Here is a 19,000-nt window from a genome sequence, read left to right as displayed (position 1 = left end):
GATGTGGACAACATTGAAAGGGTCCAGAGGAGGGCCACCTGCATGATCTGGGGACAACAGGGCAGACCCTACAATGAGAGACTGCAGGACCTGAACCTGTTCAGCCTTCACAAGAGAAGGCTGAGGGGGGACCTGATGATTATCTATAAACTCACTAGGGGGGACCAGAAGGGTTTGGGAGAGATCTTGTTTCCCTTAGCGCCCCCTGGCATAACAAGGAATAACGGCCACAAGTTGTTGTAGAGTAGGTTTAGATTAGACATCTATAAGAACTATTTCACAGTTAGGGCAGCTAGGAGCTGGAAGCAGCTTCCAAAGGAAGTGGTGCTGGCTCCTACCCTGGGGGTCTTTAAGAAGAGGCTTGATGCCTACCTGGCTGGAGTCATCTGAGCCCAGTTTTTCTCCTGCTCAGGTGGGGGGTCAGGCTTGAAGATCTACAAGGTCCCTTCCGACCCTGCTTCTATGATTCTATGATTATGGTATTGCTGTGGACACTCTAAGTAGGTTATAATTCATAAGAAGTCTTTATTTATGTTACCTGTTTAGTTCATTAGTTCTGTTAAAAAAGGGGAATACTGTAAATAGGCTTTTCAGCAGGTACTGTAAGAATACAGTTGTTTTGTATGACAGAGCCCCAAAACACAGTTTTCATACAAGTAATATTAATTTACTAAAATCACTAAAGAGAGCTAAATTAAGCCAGTAATTATATTAAAATGTTAAGTGCTGGATTATGATATGCTAACCAACTTTGAACAGCTCTCATTACAAAATGTGCTGCCTTTTCTTTAGAAAGTAAATTGAAATGAAGGGGATTGATTTTGCTTTAGAATTAATAGCATACAGCTGAACGTTGTAAAAAATTACTGAGTGAATTTTGTGGTCAGCAGATGATAGGATGTACTGCCAAGGAGAGAGAACATTGCTTATACTCCTTATTTGATTTCTTTTGCTTCTGAACTGATGGTGGCTGACATGGTGGAGAATATGAGATGGATAGATGGGAAGGAAATACTTGTCCTCTTGAAAAGTAGTATACTATACTGTAATCCTTTAGTAAATTATATTATGACCAAGAACTTTTGTTTTTGTGAAAGAGTACAGGTTTCAGGGTAAGGTTAAGCTAGATGAAATTTCTGAAATGTTAACCTTGCATCAGCCTGCATAAAATCAATTTCTGTAATAATAAGGACATGTACCAAGCACATATTAAGTTGTATCCTCTTTGTTATGATTCAGACATCACCCTTTCCTGAAATTACCTGTTAAGAAAACATTTGAAAAGGCTGGCCATGGATATGTTAGAAATATTCTCTAGAAAACACAGTGCAGTTGAATGTAACATAAAATAATAGAAACTACCCACTTAAGTGTATGTTAACCCTTAAAAAAAACTTGCTTGCAGGATTAACTTGTTTTAGAGACACAGGAAAGAATGCACTCTGGGTTTTATTTGAATTTATAAAATACCCCCCCTTTTTTTACTTGACAGTTGAACCGAGTCTTCAGGGTTTATACTTGGGCATGGGACCTTTGTAAAGAAGGCATTCAGGCAAGAAGTTGCTGTATGAGACAGAACTGTTTCATGTGCACACTCTAATTAGGATTTGTAGAGCAAGGTACCATATAAAACAAGGAAACTGTAAACCACCATGACCTGTCTCTTCCTTGCTCCCTTTAGGGTGCTTTATATTGGCCTTGCTTGTAATACAGCTCGCTACATTTACATCTCCTATCTGGAAAATGCCTGGACTGTTCTCCCTATGGAAGTACTGCAAGGTAAGAGAGTGTAGTTATTACCTTGAAGTATAGAAATAGGCACTGTTATTTTTCATGTTCCTAACTGAGTTGTGATGAAGCAAAAGTCAGTAGCTCTCTGCTTCTGATTATAAATATCCCAACAGATCTTTGGTTTCATAAAATTTTGGCGCGTATCATAGAGAAGATATGACGTCAGAAGGCTGGTTCAGCTTTTGATCTGCACACTGTTTTGTCTGTTGATTTTAAACAGAGCTGTGTTTCTATGCCTGCAATCTACACCCTGTAACTAAACAAAGGCACAGGATTGTAAATGGTGTACACACCTTTTACAAATCCTGCTTTATGGATGGGGTTCTTTATATCAACTCAATTCCAAAGGACCACCTGTTTGAAAAGAACAGTTTACAATATTTAAGAAGGATATCTTAGTGTTAACTTTTTTGTTGTTTTTTTTTTTTTTAAAACCATAACTGCTAAAGCAAATACTCGGGTACATCCTGTCTGTTAAGTTATTCTGCAATATTTTTCAGTTGTGTTCTGTGGTTTATAACATAGTCTACTAAATGTTCTGCTTCAGCCAGACAGGAACTTGCATTTCAGTATTCACTAGATGTGCTAAAAGGACTTCCTCAGAAACATTAAGAGGCATTTCAATTTTACTTTGTATTGAAATCTTGAAATCTGTTAAAGGTTCCTTTCTCATAAGTTAGAGGGTCTAATGTGCTGTCTGTGCAGAAGCAGTCTTTTGAACATTGTTGTCAAATAAAAATTATTTTACAAAAGACTTTAGCTATATGTCTGAAAATGTATTAGGTTATTCTTATTCCAATTTATTTTACCACTGACGCACTGATTAAACAGAAAGCTCTTCAAGAATAACTTAAGGGAAAGTTTTTTGGTTAAACCAAAACCTGGATACTGACTACTTTCTGAAAGGCAGCCTAAGGCTTTTTAACACTCCATGTGCAATGTAAATGTGCAAAGATTCTTGTTCATAAAATATGGTGGCATAATTGAAGTGGCAAGATGCAGTGATGCTGTTAAAGTTAGAATCTGTCTTACTTCCCTATTGTCTGCTAAAATTATAAGACATTTAGATCTAAGGTCCCAGTTAAATTTATGAGGCTGAAAACTTACAGTTCTGAAACAATGACTTGTGTAAGCTCAGGAAGATAGCATAGAGTTTATTTCACATTTAAAAGGTTTATTTCATTACTGGTTTTCTCATGAGGGAGAGAAATCTATTCCTCTTCAGACAAAAAAAGGTTTTGATTCTGCAAGTCCTATAAAATCACATGATGAACACAACTGCGTCATGAAGGTCAGGTGTTTAACTCCCATGTTATAGATCCTGTTATAATTAAATATAACCCTCTCTTTGAGCCTACAGGCAGAGTGCGTGCAAATTCCAGTATCATCAGCAGAAGAGTTTTTAAGGTCGACAGGTTTAGCCGACATTTTATAAAGTATTCTGTGTATCTTATTTAATACTCGTCAGTAGTGCAAGAACTGTTTGTCCTGCTATGCCAAGCCAAAGGGCACAAGAAGATTTCTAGAAGATGACTGCGCAAACAGCTTCTATTGATTGTAATTCTAGCTGTGCCATATTTCTGTTACTATCAGTGTAATTAAATTAGTGAAAGCTGCTCAAACCCAGTATGCTCTAACAACAGAAAATGAAGGGAGTTAATGTATATTTATAACCTTATAGAAAGTTAAGAAACTGAAGAACTTGGCTTTTCACATGGATAAGGTTGTATGAAAATAAGGGTTTGGATTAACTTTAAAATTGCTGGAAGCATCAATGCTCTCTGCTGATTGTACACAAAGGGTGCTGACAGACATGGTGGGGAATGTGCTTTAATGGAAAAAAATGCACTTTACTTCAGCCCAGCTCCACAGCAGCTGTATATATCGGGCATTTCAGCAGGGCCTTTTGGCACTGTTAGCTAAAGCTGATTCAATCAGCTATTAGGTAAAAACACCCCAAAAGTCCCACTAAAGTGCCTGATCTATACCAGCCTTGTGAAAGCCAGGTGCAACTAATGCACTGCCTCTTCTGGGCATGCACTAAGTTCAGCATGACAGAGTGCTGAGTTTAAAGTAAAACGCCATTTTTTTTCCATGTCTGCAAGCAGCCCTGAATGTCTTCAGTCTTCAAACGTGCAAGGAAATGAATGACTAGGTTTTATTTTCGGTTCACTTCTTATATCTCAATCCAGTGGGTGTAGTTTACAAATTAAAATATTCAGTCCATATTTATTTCAAAACAATTAGTGCTGGCAAGTAATTTGGTCCAGTATAAAATTACATCATTTTCATAACATTTGGCTTTGTAAGTAGGGGTAGAAATTATGCTTATGAGCTAAAATGTGAAGCTGTTAATAAATGGCACTTATCCAGCAAACTCCAACACAAGTTGCAAGATCAGTCTTGCATTCCTTTCATGCTTGATGGTACCATAAAAATTAGCAGAGCTGGTTACTTCTGTGGAGTGAATAATCTGAGGGAACAGATTTGTTGCCTACAGTTTCTAGAATATATAAGTTTTCTGAAAATAGGCTGTGTTTCTAAAAATCTTTTCCTTTTACATAACTGAAGTTCATTTAAAAACTCTTCATAGATTGGCATTGACCCTTTGATTATGAAAGGTTATAATTTTATTTGACTTGTTGAGGAAGAGCAAAGTACAGTTGTGAACTTGGAGGAACAATAACAGGTTTGTTCTACATGTACTCACTGACTGAGTGGTGTAAAATGGAAGAGTCCTCACAAAGACCAGCTGAAACAGAACAGGTCTCTTGTTGTCTGCCTTAAAGGCTGTTGTTCTACGGTAGACCTTCCTTCGTAAATGAAAATTGTGTAATGTACAGGTGTTACCAAATCAGTTTCTTGCTATCTTAAACAGCTAGGGTAGTTGGCCATACATCTGTATTGACTTTTAGGTATGTGTGAGTGTGCATGTAATAAATTATTATCCTATCATCCTCTTCTGTTACACAGATAACGTCCCATACTGAGTCACTGATGGAAAGCTTACATGTAATTTATGAACACTAACATAAATTTTTGATGTAATTATAAGTAGGGACCTACAAAATTGCAGTGGAAGTGCACTCCACAGCAGCTCGTTTATTCTTGCTCATTTTGCCATGAGCCGCACCACACCTCTTTTCCAAGATTGGCAGAGGGGCCCCGCTGCTTGCTGCTGATCAGCCAGGAGGCAAAACCTCTGGCTTTCAATATGCTGTGGTTTTTGCCTCCTGGCTGATCAGCAGCAAGCAGCGGGGCTGTCAGGGCCCCTTGGCCAAGCAGCAGTGACAGACAAAAAACAAAGCATATTTAAAAACGCATTTTTTGCCTCCTGGCTAATCAGCAGCAAATGGCAGGACTGCTGGGGCCCCTTGGCCAATCAGGGGAAGGGGCGTGTGGTGAAACAAGATTAAACAAGCTGCTGCACAGCACACTTTGGCCATGATTTTGGTAGGTCCCAGACCACATCTTCCCTGCCCTGTGCATAAATCTGCAAGGCACGTAACCCCATGTTCTCTTTCCTTAGGAGTGCATGTAGCGGTGGAGAGCCCTGGCCCTGCCACCCCCCAGACAAGCTGCCCATGGCTCTGTCCTGCTTCCTGCTGGGCCCTGTGGCTCAGCATTCTGGGCCCACAGCCCCACACACCACCCTGGCTGGGCAGCACCCCCACCCCCAGCCTTGCTGAACTCCCTCCCTCCCTCCCTTTTCCCCTCCCTCATTATGTGGGCCTTTATTCCCCCCCGATTTACTTGCACGGAGCTGCTCTCATGCTGCCTGGCTACCATGTGCATGTGTACATGCACATGGTGCCCCCTGCTGTATCATCCTCCTCCCGCTCCCCCCAGCCCCTTGCTGGCTGGAACTGTGCCAGCCTACAAGGGGAAACCCACCATTTCCCACTTTTTTTCTCTCTTAAAGGAGACAATCTGGGTTTTCTCCTTTAAAATGGGAAAATCTACATTTTACCAGGTTTTTCTGTGGCGAATGGAAAACCTGGATCCCTGGTTATGACCAAGCAGAACACGTGTAATCTTGTATGTCATCAAACTCCAAGCAGATTTATTTGAATATTCAGTTGGAACTGATGAATAATTGTAGAACTGAACTGAATTACACTGGTGATCAACTCATTCATTCTGTTATTTTTAATTCTACTTCAGCTTAAATAAGTATTTTCCAAGCTGTGAAAGTGTATGCATTTTTGTTTTATTTTATCAAATGAAAAAGTAAAATAGCTCGGCTCTATTTGTGATAAGTGTACTCCAGAATTGCTTTCTTCCTTCTTCCCTTTTGATACCCTGGCTCTCCCCCAAACCAAAACAGGAATATCAAGTAAAGGTTGCAGATATTAACCTACAGGAGACAAGGTTGTTAATAGTTCCCTTTTTTCTGGTCATGACATCTTGCCACTCTTTTCTGCCTTAAGCAATTTTTTTTTTTTAAACATTTCTGATTCCATAAGGTAAGTGACAGAAAAAGACACCTTTTTTAAAAATAAATTAACAAGAAGTTGTTAAATTCCTGTTCATTATTTATATATGAAAGGACTTTGGCCATTGGTAGCAGTGGAAGCCGGAGAAATGGGGCAGCAACTAGCAAAACTGACATAGTGACATAGGCGGTCAGAACAGATTTGCTTCAGTGAGGAGAGATCCTGTTGAATATGATTAAAGACAGCATAAATACGTTTATTGTACCTTTCTTACCCTGAGGGGTCTTCACGGTCTATTAGTCAGGATTTCTCAGTGCTAAATGCAAAGTGTATTAGTGTCAAGAATTGGAGAAGAATTTGTTTTGAGATTATTTAAACAAATGTACATTCCTTTTTCTGTAATTCTTTGTGTATGGGTTGTGTAGGTACTATTAACCTTTTGGATACTTGGTTTTGACAGAAATGGTCATGCTATGATTAACTCATCAGTCGTCATTGCCTACAAACCAAGGCCAAATGTGCCCCAAGTTATTCAAGTGAGGAAAGAGAATCTGGCAGAGAAATACATAAAAATACGTTTTGTGTTGAATTCTATTTTACTAGGAACCACCTCACAGACACACAATGAGAACAGTTTGGAAGAACATAGAATTCGTTGCACAATGTACAAAAAGAGGAGTTATTACATATCCAGGTGCTTTTGGGGCTACTGTAAAAACTGAGCTATTATGCCAGTGAGAGGCTGACTTTTATAGGCTGAATTTAATATTTGAATAAACACTTCCTTATCGAGACAAGTAGTTCCTACTTTTCGCTAGTAAACTAGTTTGGTCATGCCCCTATACTTAAGACTTGTACTTTTCTTTTTCTAGGAGTGACCCATGCAGCTATATGGGCAGCTTGTATTTCGTATCTTAGTGCAGCAGTGCCTCCAGAATTAAGAACTTCAGCTCAGGGGATCCTACAAGGTCTTCACCTCGGGCTGGGCAGAGGATGTGGGGCCATGATTGGAGGGGTTTTGGTGAATTACTTTGGTAAGCAAAAATTCTAATGATGGGTGGTTGCCATCCATAGTTTTTGGTTCAGTAAACCTGGACTAATCTAAAACTTGCACTTAACATGTTAATGAAACTGTATTTGTTATTCTTACTCTTTAAAAAATCTGTTTTTACCCAAGTACATGTGTTCTATTATATGATATATTTATCCATTACAAACATTATATCTTGATGGTTTGTAGGGCTATGGAACTAAATCTACTTCTAAATACTGGCCCATCCTCTGATAGGGAATAGGGTGAATCCTTTGTGAGATGGTAGACTATGATATTTACTTTCATGTTGATGTACTATAGCTTCCAGACTTGATCAAGAAGTGAGAATCTATATAAAATAACCTGTTGCTGAAAATGCCAGGAGAAAAAAAAAACACCCTAATCATGTAACAAGACTTTATATGGGACTTTGAACACTGAATAAAGGCATTACACTGTCTTGTCTCCTCCTGTATTACTTATTTGATTCTGAAATCATTCTTATTACAGGGCCTGCTGCGACATTCAGGGGGATAGGAATGGCCTGTCTAGTGATTCTTTTACTCTTTGCATTGATCCAGTGGCTTGCAGTTCCTGATGAAGAAGAAGGTAATGTTCAAGTCGCAGAGTTAAAATCTGCTTTCATATTCTCATGGCAAGTACTTTAGGTGCTATAAAATTTTAGATATGGGATAAAAATGCCATAAAACTAGCTATAATCATTCCACAGCATCCCTGATACTGTCTCGTCATAAATCTTGGTGTTTTTCCTCCCTCCCTGCTCAGTAAGCAGCTTTCAGGTGTGTTCAAATGTAATCTGATGATAGGGTGAGGTTCTGTATTGGCCCTCTAAGGCTGTGGGCAGCAGTGTTTTTCTGGCAGTGGTTCAGAATGACCAGCTCAGGTCAAATGTGGGCCATAACTAGGCCCAGCTGCCATTCTTGCTTCTGCCTGCAGGCTGGCTGCAGTACAGTATGGGAAGAGCACCCAGCCATGATGCGGTGCGGTGCAGTGCAGTAGAAGCAAAGCCTCTGTTGCTGAAGCCCCAGCTCTGCAGGCCAGATTCAGCCTTTGGACTCTAGGGCTGGATCCAGACATGGAAGCATGTACAGTTTGTGGTGCCACAAACTATACACATTGCACATTAATGCATGATGCTGCTAATTTGCAGCACTGAGGTAAAATTTGCTACTGGGATTTCCTGGTATTTAAAAACTAAACAAAACAAAACCCTGAAAAAAGTGGCACAGAACACCAGTATCATGTGCCAAGACAAATGTGGAGATCGGGGAGCATGCAGCCCAGGGCTCCCTGGCTGGCTGGGGAGCAGCATGCCTCGAGATGGGGGACCAGGCAACACAGTCTCTGTGTGCCCCTTTCTCCACTGTGGAGTTCCTACACTGAGGCACCTATTCATGTATGGGTGTTATCACCGACCAGAACATTTGTGGTGATAAACACTTGGGCCATCACCCTTCAAGCCCAAGCTTCACCTCTTCTGCTAGGCACTGGAGAGGACCTATTGGAGAACAGCCTTCAATAAATGTTTAAGTTCTTTTAAGGCAAATGTTACTTTTTTATTTCTTCTCAAAACTGAGTAGATTTGAAATTCAGCTTTGTTAAGTAGGAGAGACGTCCTTGAATAGTTCTAGAGTGGCCTATATTTGAGTGTTCAAATATTTGTTTTGCCTTGATTTCCTCCGCTTGTGTTCAAAAGAAAATGGAACAAAGTACAAACTTGGACTGGGTAATCACTGTTTCTATTTCATATAAAGTAGGTACGTATGAACCTTGCAAATAGATTCTAATTAATCTTTTCATAATGAGTTAGTCCTACAGAATTTGTTTCACTTGGCTTTTCCACTTCCCTGTCCATCTGTAGATGTGTGCAAATCTTAGATCTCAGTTCTGCCTGCACTTACCTTAAGCATAAGGGGAGTCATTGCCTTCAACAGGATTCTTCATACAAGATACGTGTATATACACTTACATGTTTGCAGAATAAGCCTCTTCTTTGTATAATTTTAAAATATTTATTTTGCAAATTTGAGGAAAAAATAATGTATTTCATATGTACTGACTGTCTTACAGGACACACAACCATTATTTAAAAATTTAACACCATCTGTTTTAGGATGTGGTATATTTGCTTAATTTTACTGATGTGAGGAGTCCTGTTTAAAGACAATGAAACTACCCTGTGCTTAAAGTTAAGCACTTGCTTAGCTGTAGCTATGCAAAATCTTAGGACATTCTGTTTAAGCACTGTGGTAACTGCCCAGAGACAATGGCAGTAGTGCACAGGGCAGCCCTGACTGGCTGACCCAAACTGCTTAAAGTCAGCTGGTGTCTCCCTGCAATGTGGGATTGTGAGAGGTTGTGTTCTGTTCTCTCCTGGGTTGGAGCAGTAGAGTCCAGTGAGTGATGCAGTTGTCTTCCTGGGGTGGGAGAAGCAAAGTACCATGAGATGCTGGAGGACTGTGCTGTGGCTTTTCGCAAAAGATAAGTCAGTACTTGGTTATGACCATCAGTCACAAGAGGTGGGCTGTGCATAGAGAGGAGTTTGTTTCAGTTAAAAATGTTTTAATAACCTTTTAACAACCATACTAAGGTTTTAATAATTTTTCAGGTAACACAAAAATAAAAAATAATTGAAATAGAAAGAGATGTTCAGGGAGCAAGCAACTGCCTCCTTATTTTTAAACCCCTGTTGTTCACTGAATTGACTGACATTTTTTACTGAGGTTGCAGTCCAACCTGTACTATATATGCAACATCTAAATTGGACACAGTATCCTGTTCAGACTAAAAGTAAGACTGGCTGCTTGCAGATGTTAAAAAAAACCCCCAAAAAAACAGGCCATGCTTTACTGGAAGAAGTAGTGCTTCACTTCACCCCCCACTCTGCAGTCTGTAAAGATTGGATACTTTAGTGGAGGGTTATGGCACTTTTAGCAAAGCTGATTCAATTGGCTTGTAGAAAAAAGTGCCAAAAAAGCCCCACTAAAGCCCCTGATCTTTACAAACGTTGGGCAAGCTGGGGTGAAGTAATGCACTGCCTCTTCTAAGTGTGCCCAGGGCTTGGCACAAGGATGTGCTGAGTTTAAAGGGCCATTTTTTTGTGGGTTTTTAATGTCTGCAAGCACCTTTTATGACCAGTGGAAGTGCGTGTTGGAAACGATTACTATGTTCCTTCACTGTTGCATCCAGAGCATGTTAATGTCCATCCTTATTCAGAATCTTAATTGATTATTTTGTTTTTAAACTTCAGAGAAGACAATGCTGGCAGAAAGGATCCCAGTTCCTTCCAGCCCAGTTCCCATAGCAACTATTGACCTTGTACAGCAACAGTCAGATGATATAATGCCTCGAACTGATCCCAGACTTCTTCCCAAGAAAACTAAGCATCAAGAAGAACAGGAAGATGTTAACAAGCCTGCCTGGGGGATCAGCTCTTCTCCCTGGGTTACTCTGGCTTATGCTATCTGTCAAATAAAAGAGATGGTTCGGCTATCTAAAAACAGTCCAGCACCTGAAAATCAGCCTTTGCAGGTAACCCATCCCTGATGCACATAAAAATTCAGATTATTGTTAATAGTATTTTAAAGATGAAAATAAGATCATATATAATCAGTAAACAAAATTGCATGATGTATTATTAGGGTGAAATATATTTTGTGTCTTCAGTTTATATTAATGTGTCAGTGAAATTAATGGAGGGAGAGAAACTACTGCTAAAGATCCCAAGTTATTGTGGAAATTGATAGTGGGAATTGGGACCCATTGCTATCTGAGCTTGGCCTAGGGTTATCGCAGCTGAAAGTCATTGTGCTTTGGGGTCTGTTCTGTGGCATGTGCAAAATTAGTTGCTTTTGGTATCTACACTACAGAATTCCCTGGCAATCTGTGTAGTAGTCTTAGGCCAGCGAATGGATACACTTGAAGACTAAGCTATCATTTGGTTTATTAGGCTGTTCTTTCCTAAATGGAATTGAAGCCCATTGGTCAGTAGTGTAGGCAGACTTGTGCTGATTTTAGGATAGGACAGATTGCCCACTCACCTGTTTGCTCCTTTTCCATAGAGGGGAGTATATACTTACCATCCCATCCCATATGCACGGAAGTGTCATTTTCACATGGCTTTTTTCTGAAAGGGGGTAATTCTGGGCTTGACTCGCTGATTCAGGAGAATGGTATTTGCAGAAATTCCAGCTTGACTACTACTTCTTTCTCATTTGCTGGTATTTTTGTAAATATACCTAGCAGTGTATTCTCTTCTCAGTGTGCATGTTGAGATTCCATTGCCTCTGAAATTAACTGGCACACCACAAGTGGAGTATGCAGCTATACATTGTATGCAGTCATGAATTTAGAGAGATTTGTCTGAAACTTATCTTGTTTAAAACAGACGGAGTGTCTTGGAAAAATCAGTCATCTGAACAGTGGTACTGAAATTCTATGCCACTATGCCATCCCATTGCTCTTTTCACATGGAATATTTTCTCAGTTACCCATAGTTATAGCACCCTCAAACAGTTATTATTATATGCCTTTCTTTGTAATGGCCTCATTTGAAGGTCAGAAGGGAACTTAGCACACAATTTATGCTACCTCCCAAGGCAAGAAATATATGTTCCATTGTTGCAGTTGTGAGATTCTCAGCCAGGTTGAGTGTTGGAGGCTCTGTGAATGCTGGAGTGTTGAAGGCTTAGGTAATTGTGAACTGTCTACAAAAGTCTTGCTACATATTGCAACTCCCTCTGCTGTCTCCAACAACATGCTGTCTTACCCTCTGTCCTTTTTTTAATGCATCGTTCAAGTAGCTTTGTATTAATGCTAATTTTGCTAATTCATTAATTAAACCAAATTTTGTACATTTGCATTAAAAGTTTCCCACACAAATTGAAAGAATTAGTCAGCTTGTTAATGAATCAGATTATTTATATACGTGACAACAATATTGGAAATAAAATTACTTGCATGAGAGGGTTATATTAAAGGTCCCAGCCATGCAGAACCCAGCTTTCAGGATCTCTCCTTTTCCCCTGCACTATCCATAATAACATGGGTAGATGAAGAATGAAGTAACATTTTAGTTTCCATTGAAGATAAACATAAAGATATACACCAGCTACTTTGAGCTAATGGGGGTTCATTTGACCAATTTAGTCCTTTAAGAAATTACTAATTTTTAGTTCCAAAATTTAAAAATAATAGTAAAATTACACTGCTATTTTTTCTTTCACTCAGTTCTTTTGACCTAAATTTGACAAAATTCGAAAACCAGAGAAAGGTTGCCTATTTGCCACCTTAAATGTTTTAAACCAAATTCCTAACAATTTTCATGAATGTGGGTCACACAAGGGAGAAGTTTTCAGAGCACAGAAATTGGAATTTAAATACAAAAACACTTTTTTCTTCTCACTTCCAAGTGTTCTATTCTTACAGTCTTGCTTCAAGCACAGACGCACACTAGCCACCCTCCAATGCGTTAATGCAAAATAAATTTTCATAAATAGCTCTTCAAATTAGAAGATGACATAACTGTCAGTATTGTAGAAGATGTTACCTATTTGGGCCTCAGGAAATATAGTTGCCATTTGTCCTTAAAATGTGCTCATGTAACATGGCAAATGTTTTTTTAAAAGTATGCACTGGGTATTGCAGAAAATCGCTTCCAACAATTCCTCTCTTGGCTGATCCAGAAAATTGTCTATTTTGAATTGCTAATCTGCTGGTTATTGCTAAGAGAAATTATGACACTTGCATTTCTTAGCTGCAAAAGTGCAGCCATCTAGTGGGACTGAGAATCGTCTTAGAAAAAAAATATTAAGAATATGTTTAGATTGCAGGAGGGAGAATATAAAATATGTTTTAACAAACAATTCAGTACTGATGATGTTGGCTGTACACTGAATATTTTTCCTCTTAAAACACAACAAGTTTGTTTTTTGCATGCTTCTTGGGGAAGTGCAGTTAGGAAAAGAGATGGAAGGTAAGTTATTCTCTGCTTGTTACTAGTGCTGTCTGGATAAGAATGTACCTTGTTGCTCTCCTGCTTTCAGCTCATTTGTTCTGCTGCTTGCAAATGGTATAACTAAGCTATGGTGTTTGACAGCATTTCCCACTGCGTAGTATTATAGGAATAAGTGCTTACATTTCTGCATATTGCTTTCTTTTCTCTGTAGAAAGCCAATGAAAATCATGCTTCACCAGCCAACTCAGCAGAACAGCTCCCAGAGCTGAAAAACACTGACCCATCCAGAAATTGTTCAACGCCTATGGCAACATCGAACTCCCAAACTGTCCCTGACCACCCTGTGTTGGATCAGGTTTCCTTGGACTGTAATCCTCAGCCTGCTGATGCAGGGCAATAAAATGAATTCATCTTCTCAAATCTGCTGCATGGAATCCTGCTGTTCAGCTGGAAAAAGGTGGAACAAAAACTTACAAGTAGGACTCCCTTCATCTCGGTGAATGTAATGTGATGCAGCACAAGCTTTTAAATATTTAAGAACTTTGTATGATAATATATGATAGCCACACTTTCAAGGGAGGCTAGAATTCTGGTAGCTGGATAGAAGAGATGGGACTGAATTTAACTGCAGAAAAACTTTCTTGACTGTTTGCTAAAGTTTGGTCAAATGTTTATGAGATTTACTGGCAACCTATAGTTAAGCTTGTTTTATAGTTTTACAACAGAAGAAAAAACAAGTGCGCAATTTCTATTTGAGCAATTGGTTTAACTTTAAATTTCTTCATACCAAAAAGAAAGTTCTTTGGGAGAAAAATTGCATTTCCCCGGGAAAAATTACAAGAACTAAGAAATCCCAAGGGAAGAATGGATAAAGGAACAGCATACATTTCTATCTTGTATAGAAATGACTTCTCAGAAACCTTGAATGGCTTTAGCAAATAATTTTTATACGGTAGTGATGGATTAAGTGGACCATGCAGCAGAATCTTTTGAAGCTGCTATTAACCTATTTTGAGAGAGAGGTTTAGTTCTGCAAGGTGTGACATTTTCAAAAGGGCATTTTTTAGAGGGAAAAACAAAGGAAAATTTAAATTGTCTCCATGTGCTTACAGCCCTTTGCTTGGAAAGGGCATTTGCTAAATGTGTAGGTATAATTTTAGGTTTGATATTGTTCCTGAGACCACAAACCTTGGTAAATATTATTCCATTTGATTGATCATGGTTTCCAATGGAGACCATCTTTTTATTGTTTTTAATTTCATCATATGTAAAAATAGTTTGTTTAATTAAGTGTAGTTACTGTGGTTATTTATAGAGGACAGAAAGAGCTTAAAGTGCCTGGGGAAGGGAGGGAGGAAATTGTTTATAAATCCTAATGATTGGGGGTTTGGAAAGGAGAATAAAAGTCAAATTTAAGTAAAAACACCCTCAAAATTGGAGAGACATATCTAAGTTGCAGTAAACTTAGATAATTGCTTTATTCCATGTCAAGACACTGAAAAATGTTTAGTTATGTCTAGTCATGCTTTGTAATATTAAATTTAGCCAGCTTGTTGGCTGGTTAGTTCATAGCACAGAGTGCTGCTGAAAGGGAACCTGGGTTCTGAGTTGAAATCAATGGGGTTGCATTAGGGTATAGGTCAGGATAGTATTTAGGCCCAGGCTTAACACCAGTAACCTGATTTTCGAAGTGCAATGTGTCCCCATTTCTACTGAAGTGAATGGGAACTGCTGGTACATAGCTTCTGTTGAAATCAGATAAATGTGTGTGGCCTCTTCCAGTGAAGGTGCATACTGTCTCACCAGATTGAACTGCATAGTTTAAGGCAGGATGCAGCTGTGGTCTCCTGAGGAGTTCAGTGCTTGGGGTGGGCAGGAGGAGAATGACAGCTTAGACTGAAGTGGGTGAAATTGCACAATGCTTGATGTCCACTTGGACCAGCTAAGTGGGCTTCCATCAGCATATGCTGTAGCAAAGGTCAAGGAGGTGTGAGAGCCTGTGTGGGGGTGCCTGGAACCAGCGCCACAGAGAGAGTAAAAATAATTGTTACTAACTAGCCACTAGTCATTTTTGCACTTGAACTTAAATGTACTGTACTGTTAATTCTCATGACTTGTTTAAGTGTCCTTTAAAATCAGAAATGTATTTATTGTATGTTTGTATAACTTGGGGGAATGAAGAACTGAACTGGTGACAGGTAAAAAGACGTTCAGGTTTCTCAGTTAAGTGGGAACATTTGTGCAGAGTGAATAAGGTGTTACCTCAGCTTCTACTGTACAGCACCTGGTGAGGTGAAGAGCTAATATTCTGTGTTTACACTTCAGATTGTTTCTTTGAAATGCCTGCTCTTTTGGAATTGTACAGTAGTTAGTTCTATGTTGCAAACTGAACATATACATGTTGTTTTTGATATTTGTGAAACTAAAAATGTGGTAAAAGATATAAAATAACCATAATGTATTTAAACAGAATTTGGCTGAATTATTATGAATGACTCCCATTTTGCACGGTTGTGAAAGGCATGAAATAATCCTGATAAATAGACCCTGAATAACATTGGAAAGGTTTCACCAGAAGGAATTGAAGAAGCCTTCATAGCTAAGGAGCAAAAGGTAAAATTGTGTCTGGCATCAGTCAGTTTTGGAAATGAAAATTGGAATGTAAGAGCAAATCACAAGTTTTCATGGTATTAAGCTATAGTGTGGGATGGCCTGCTTATAAGGGATCAGTCTAAATTAGAAGTATGGTGCGAATAGTGCAAGATCTCTGCCACAGGGCATGAGATAGGGTTAAAATAAAACAACTAGATTATTTTGCCTCTTTAAGCCCTTGGCAGACGTTATATTAATCATGCAATTAATATATTAATCGGATAATAAATGGCAACATGCCAGAGGTTTCTCACATTCAATTACTTTCCACACTAAATGTGGAACAACTTTGTGGATGGCTTGTATTGTACCTGATTTTGAACACGTAGCATGTAATCATCCAGAAATGGCATGGGCTGCCCAGCTGCATCTGAACCCTTAGAACATGCCAACCTGGGGAGAAACAGGCACATTCAAAGGGCAGCGATCACACTGAGCCCCACCAAGCCTTTTAAAAGTCTTGGGGCAGAGATCCTGAGATCAAGGATCTTTTTCCCCAGTGTTAGACTCTTGCCTCCCCAGGATCTTTAAAAAGTGGGTGTACAGCTAGATGCCCATGTTGTTGAAAAATGAAGCAGAGTCTAAATCAACTTTGATTTCATTAAGGATGGTTTAGTGGTAAAGTCATAGACTAAGGCTTAGGTGCTCTGGGTTTCTGTTCCTGGCTATGGCTTGGACTTACTGTGTGGCTTTGGACCTGTCATTCAGTTATTCCTGTTTTCTGGATCTATCCATATTATCCCAATGTATCAGAGGAGTGCTGTGAGAATAAATTTATTCTGGGTAAAGTGCTTGAACATCATAGCACTGGGAGGTACTGTATTCCAATTATCAGGTAAAAGTTTAAAAATGTTTGTTGTTCTTAAAATGTGCAGTTTCAAAAGCTTAATTTTAAAGTCCCATTTTTATTTCTTCTACTATTAGTAATCATTACAATATTCTGCTGTTTCTTAGGATGCTCTTGTACTTGCCCCTCTGGGCTGGTTAGTAGCCACCAGCTTTGTATTGTTCTAGGTCAGTGATGCTCAAATCGAATCGGGAGACCAAGTAAAAGCTCCGAATCGATTCAGAGCATCTGAATCGATTTAGAAAAAGATTTGACCAATTTGGACATTCAGCCATAGACTAAACAGGCAGCTGACAGCTGCCTCCAGATAGTAAGTCTATTGGGGAGGGAGGGATTGGGGCTGGAGCTGGGACATGCTGCTCAACCGGGGTGGAGGGGTGTGTTATTCAGGGAGGGGGCGGGGAGGCGTGGGCTGCAGGTGCAGTAGTACTGGGAGCAGGGGCTATGCCCTGCTGCTGCTTGCCCAGCTGGGGCAGGAGGGCTGGGATGCGGGCACAGCTTGCTCCAGGTGGAGGGGGGCAAGTGGCAGCTGAGCAGAGCCCCCACTCCCAGTGCTGCTGCGCCCGCATCCCATGCCCTCCCCACACTGGTTAATCAAGCAGTGGAAGGGCAGAGCCCCTGCTCCCAAGGCTGATGCGGGTGTGGCAACACTGGGAGTGGTGGCTATGCCCTGCTGCCACCCAGAACGAGCCGTGACCACATCACCCCCCCACCCCATGCCGGCTGGGCAAGCGGCCACAGAGCATAGCCCCTGCGCTCCCCTCCCCCGGAATGAGGCAGGCACAGCCAGAGGAGCTGTGGGTGAAGCCACCATGGCTACCCTGCCCAGCACCATCCCCTGCCCAGTACAGCCTCTAGCACGTTAAATAAATAAATAAATAAAGCCTCACACTCACTGGTTCTAGAAGCGGGGATTAGGGCCTCTGAAGTCTTGTGGCAGAGCCTCCCCTGTGCTTTGGGGGGCCCCCACTTGGCACTTGCACGGCAGCTGCCCCATGGTGTGGGTGGAGTGTAGCAGGGTGCCATGCGCTGCCTGGGAGCTGGGGCTGGGCGGTGCCAGGCTCCAGCTGACTTCTAAAGCCACCCCACTTTCCAGACAAATCAAACCAGGGGCTGGGGAACTGAACCGGGGGCTGAAGAGTCTAACAGGGAGCTGGGAATTGAACTAATTGCATTCCCCAGCCCCGATTGGATTTGTTTGGGAGCTGGGGTAGCTCCACGTGTCAGCTGAAGCCTGGCAGTGCTCAGCTCCAGCAGCCTCATCTCCCAGACAGCACATAGCCCTCTGTTAAGCTACGCTGCACCCATGCCATGGGGCAGCTGCCACACAGGTGTGAGGGGGCAATCCCCACTGCCCCTCTCTCCCAGAGGCCCTGATCGCCGCTCCTGCAGCTGATGAGTGCAGGCCTTTTTTGTAAGTGCTGGGAGGCTGGCTTCTTCTGCAGCTGCCCCCCCCACTCCCAGCTCTCCCCAGCTGATCCAAATCACTGAATCTCTCCAAACCAGCACTGAACCTTCCAAAGCGGATTCAGCCTAATCAATTCAGGACAGTGATCCAGATCTCTGAATCAAATCGCTGTCCTCCAAATCTGCCGAATCTGAATCGAATACTTCCCTATTCACATAGGCCTAATGGGTAGTGCCCAGTCTGGCTGTTAATCTGAATTTTAATTGGGGTGAGACTGATGACCAGTTAGACTATTGTGGCCACAACTTGAAATTTTTTAGTAGGATACAGAATAGCAAAGACTTATTTGTATTAATAAAGACAAATCTTATGTAGTCTTGGATTCAAGGGAAAAACGGGTCCACTGACCAGGCTTTGTGTTCCCTTGGGAAGACTCAAGAGGTAGCATGCAGATTGGCAGCAAGTCTTCTTGAATTGGCTGAGTTATCAAAGTTTCCCTCCAGCTAATAACCAGTATTTATAGATGGCTGGTTTTAATTGTATAATAAATGATCTCTGATTAGCTTCATTTGTATTTCTTTGTTTCACTGAAACTTTTGGAACTGGATTGAACCAGAACTCTTGTGAACTTGGAAGGTGTCAGTTAGTTGGGATTTATATCCTTGGGAAAGTAAAAGGGAAGGTTTCTTATCTCCTGTCCTTCCCCATGATCACCTCTTGGCCAAACTGGCCAGTTGTGGCCTTGGCTCCATCATGATCCGCTGGCTGGGAAATTGGCTCCGTGGTCAGACCCAGAGGGTTGTAATTGATGGCAGTCACTCATCGTGGTGCCCTGTGACCAGTGGGGTCCCTCAAG

General features: G+C 40.7%; 1 protein-coding gene across 2 annotated transcripts in view; it reads left to right on the top strand.

Annotated features, from left to right (window-relative positions):
- Positions 1-15,709, top strand: part of MFSD6 (major facilitator superfamily domain containing 6) — a 32,705-nt gene extending 16,996 nt beyond the window's left edge. The window contains exons 3-8 of one of the 2 annotated variants that reach the window (XM_019554355.1): positions 1,682-1,779; positions 7,100-7,261; positions 7,771-7,869; positions 10,532-10,812; positions 13,237-13,255; positions 13,449-13,544. In XM_019554355.1, the coding sequence (XP_019409900.1) occupies positions 1,682-1,779; positions 7,100-7,261; positions 7,771-7,869; positions 10,532-10,812; positions 13,237-13,255; positions 13,449-13,459 (670 nt within the window). In that variant the 3' untranslated portion in view covers positions 13,460-13,544. Of the gene's footprint in view, positions 1-1,681; positions 1,780-7,099; positions 7,262-7,770; positions 7,870-10,531; positions 10,813-13,236; positions 13,256-13,448 lie in introns of both variants that reach the window. The other variant, XM_019554354.1, reaches the window with a different exon arrangement.
- The last annotated feature ends 3,291 nt before the right edge of the window (positions 15,710-19,000 follow it).

Source organism: Crocodylus porosus, unplaced genomic scaffold, assembly GCF_001723895.1.
Source record: "Crocodylus porosus isolate Cpor-Errol unplaced genomic scaffold, CroPor_comp1, whole genome shotgun sequence".
Lineage (NCBI taxonomy): Eukaryota > Metazoa > Chordata > Crocodylia > Crocodylidae > Crocodylus > Crocodylus porosus.
This window is presented reverse-complemented; position numbering and strand designations above follow the sequence as displayed.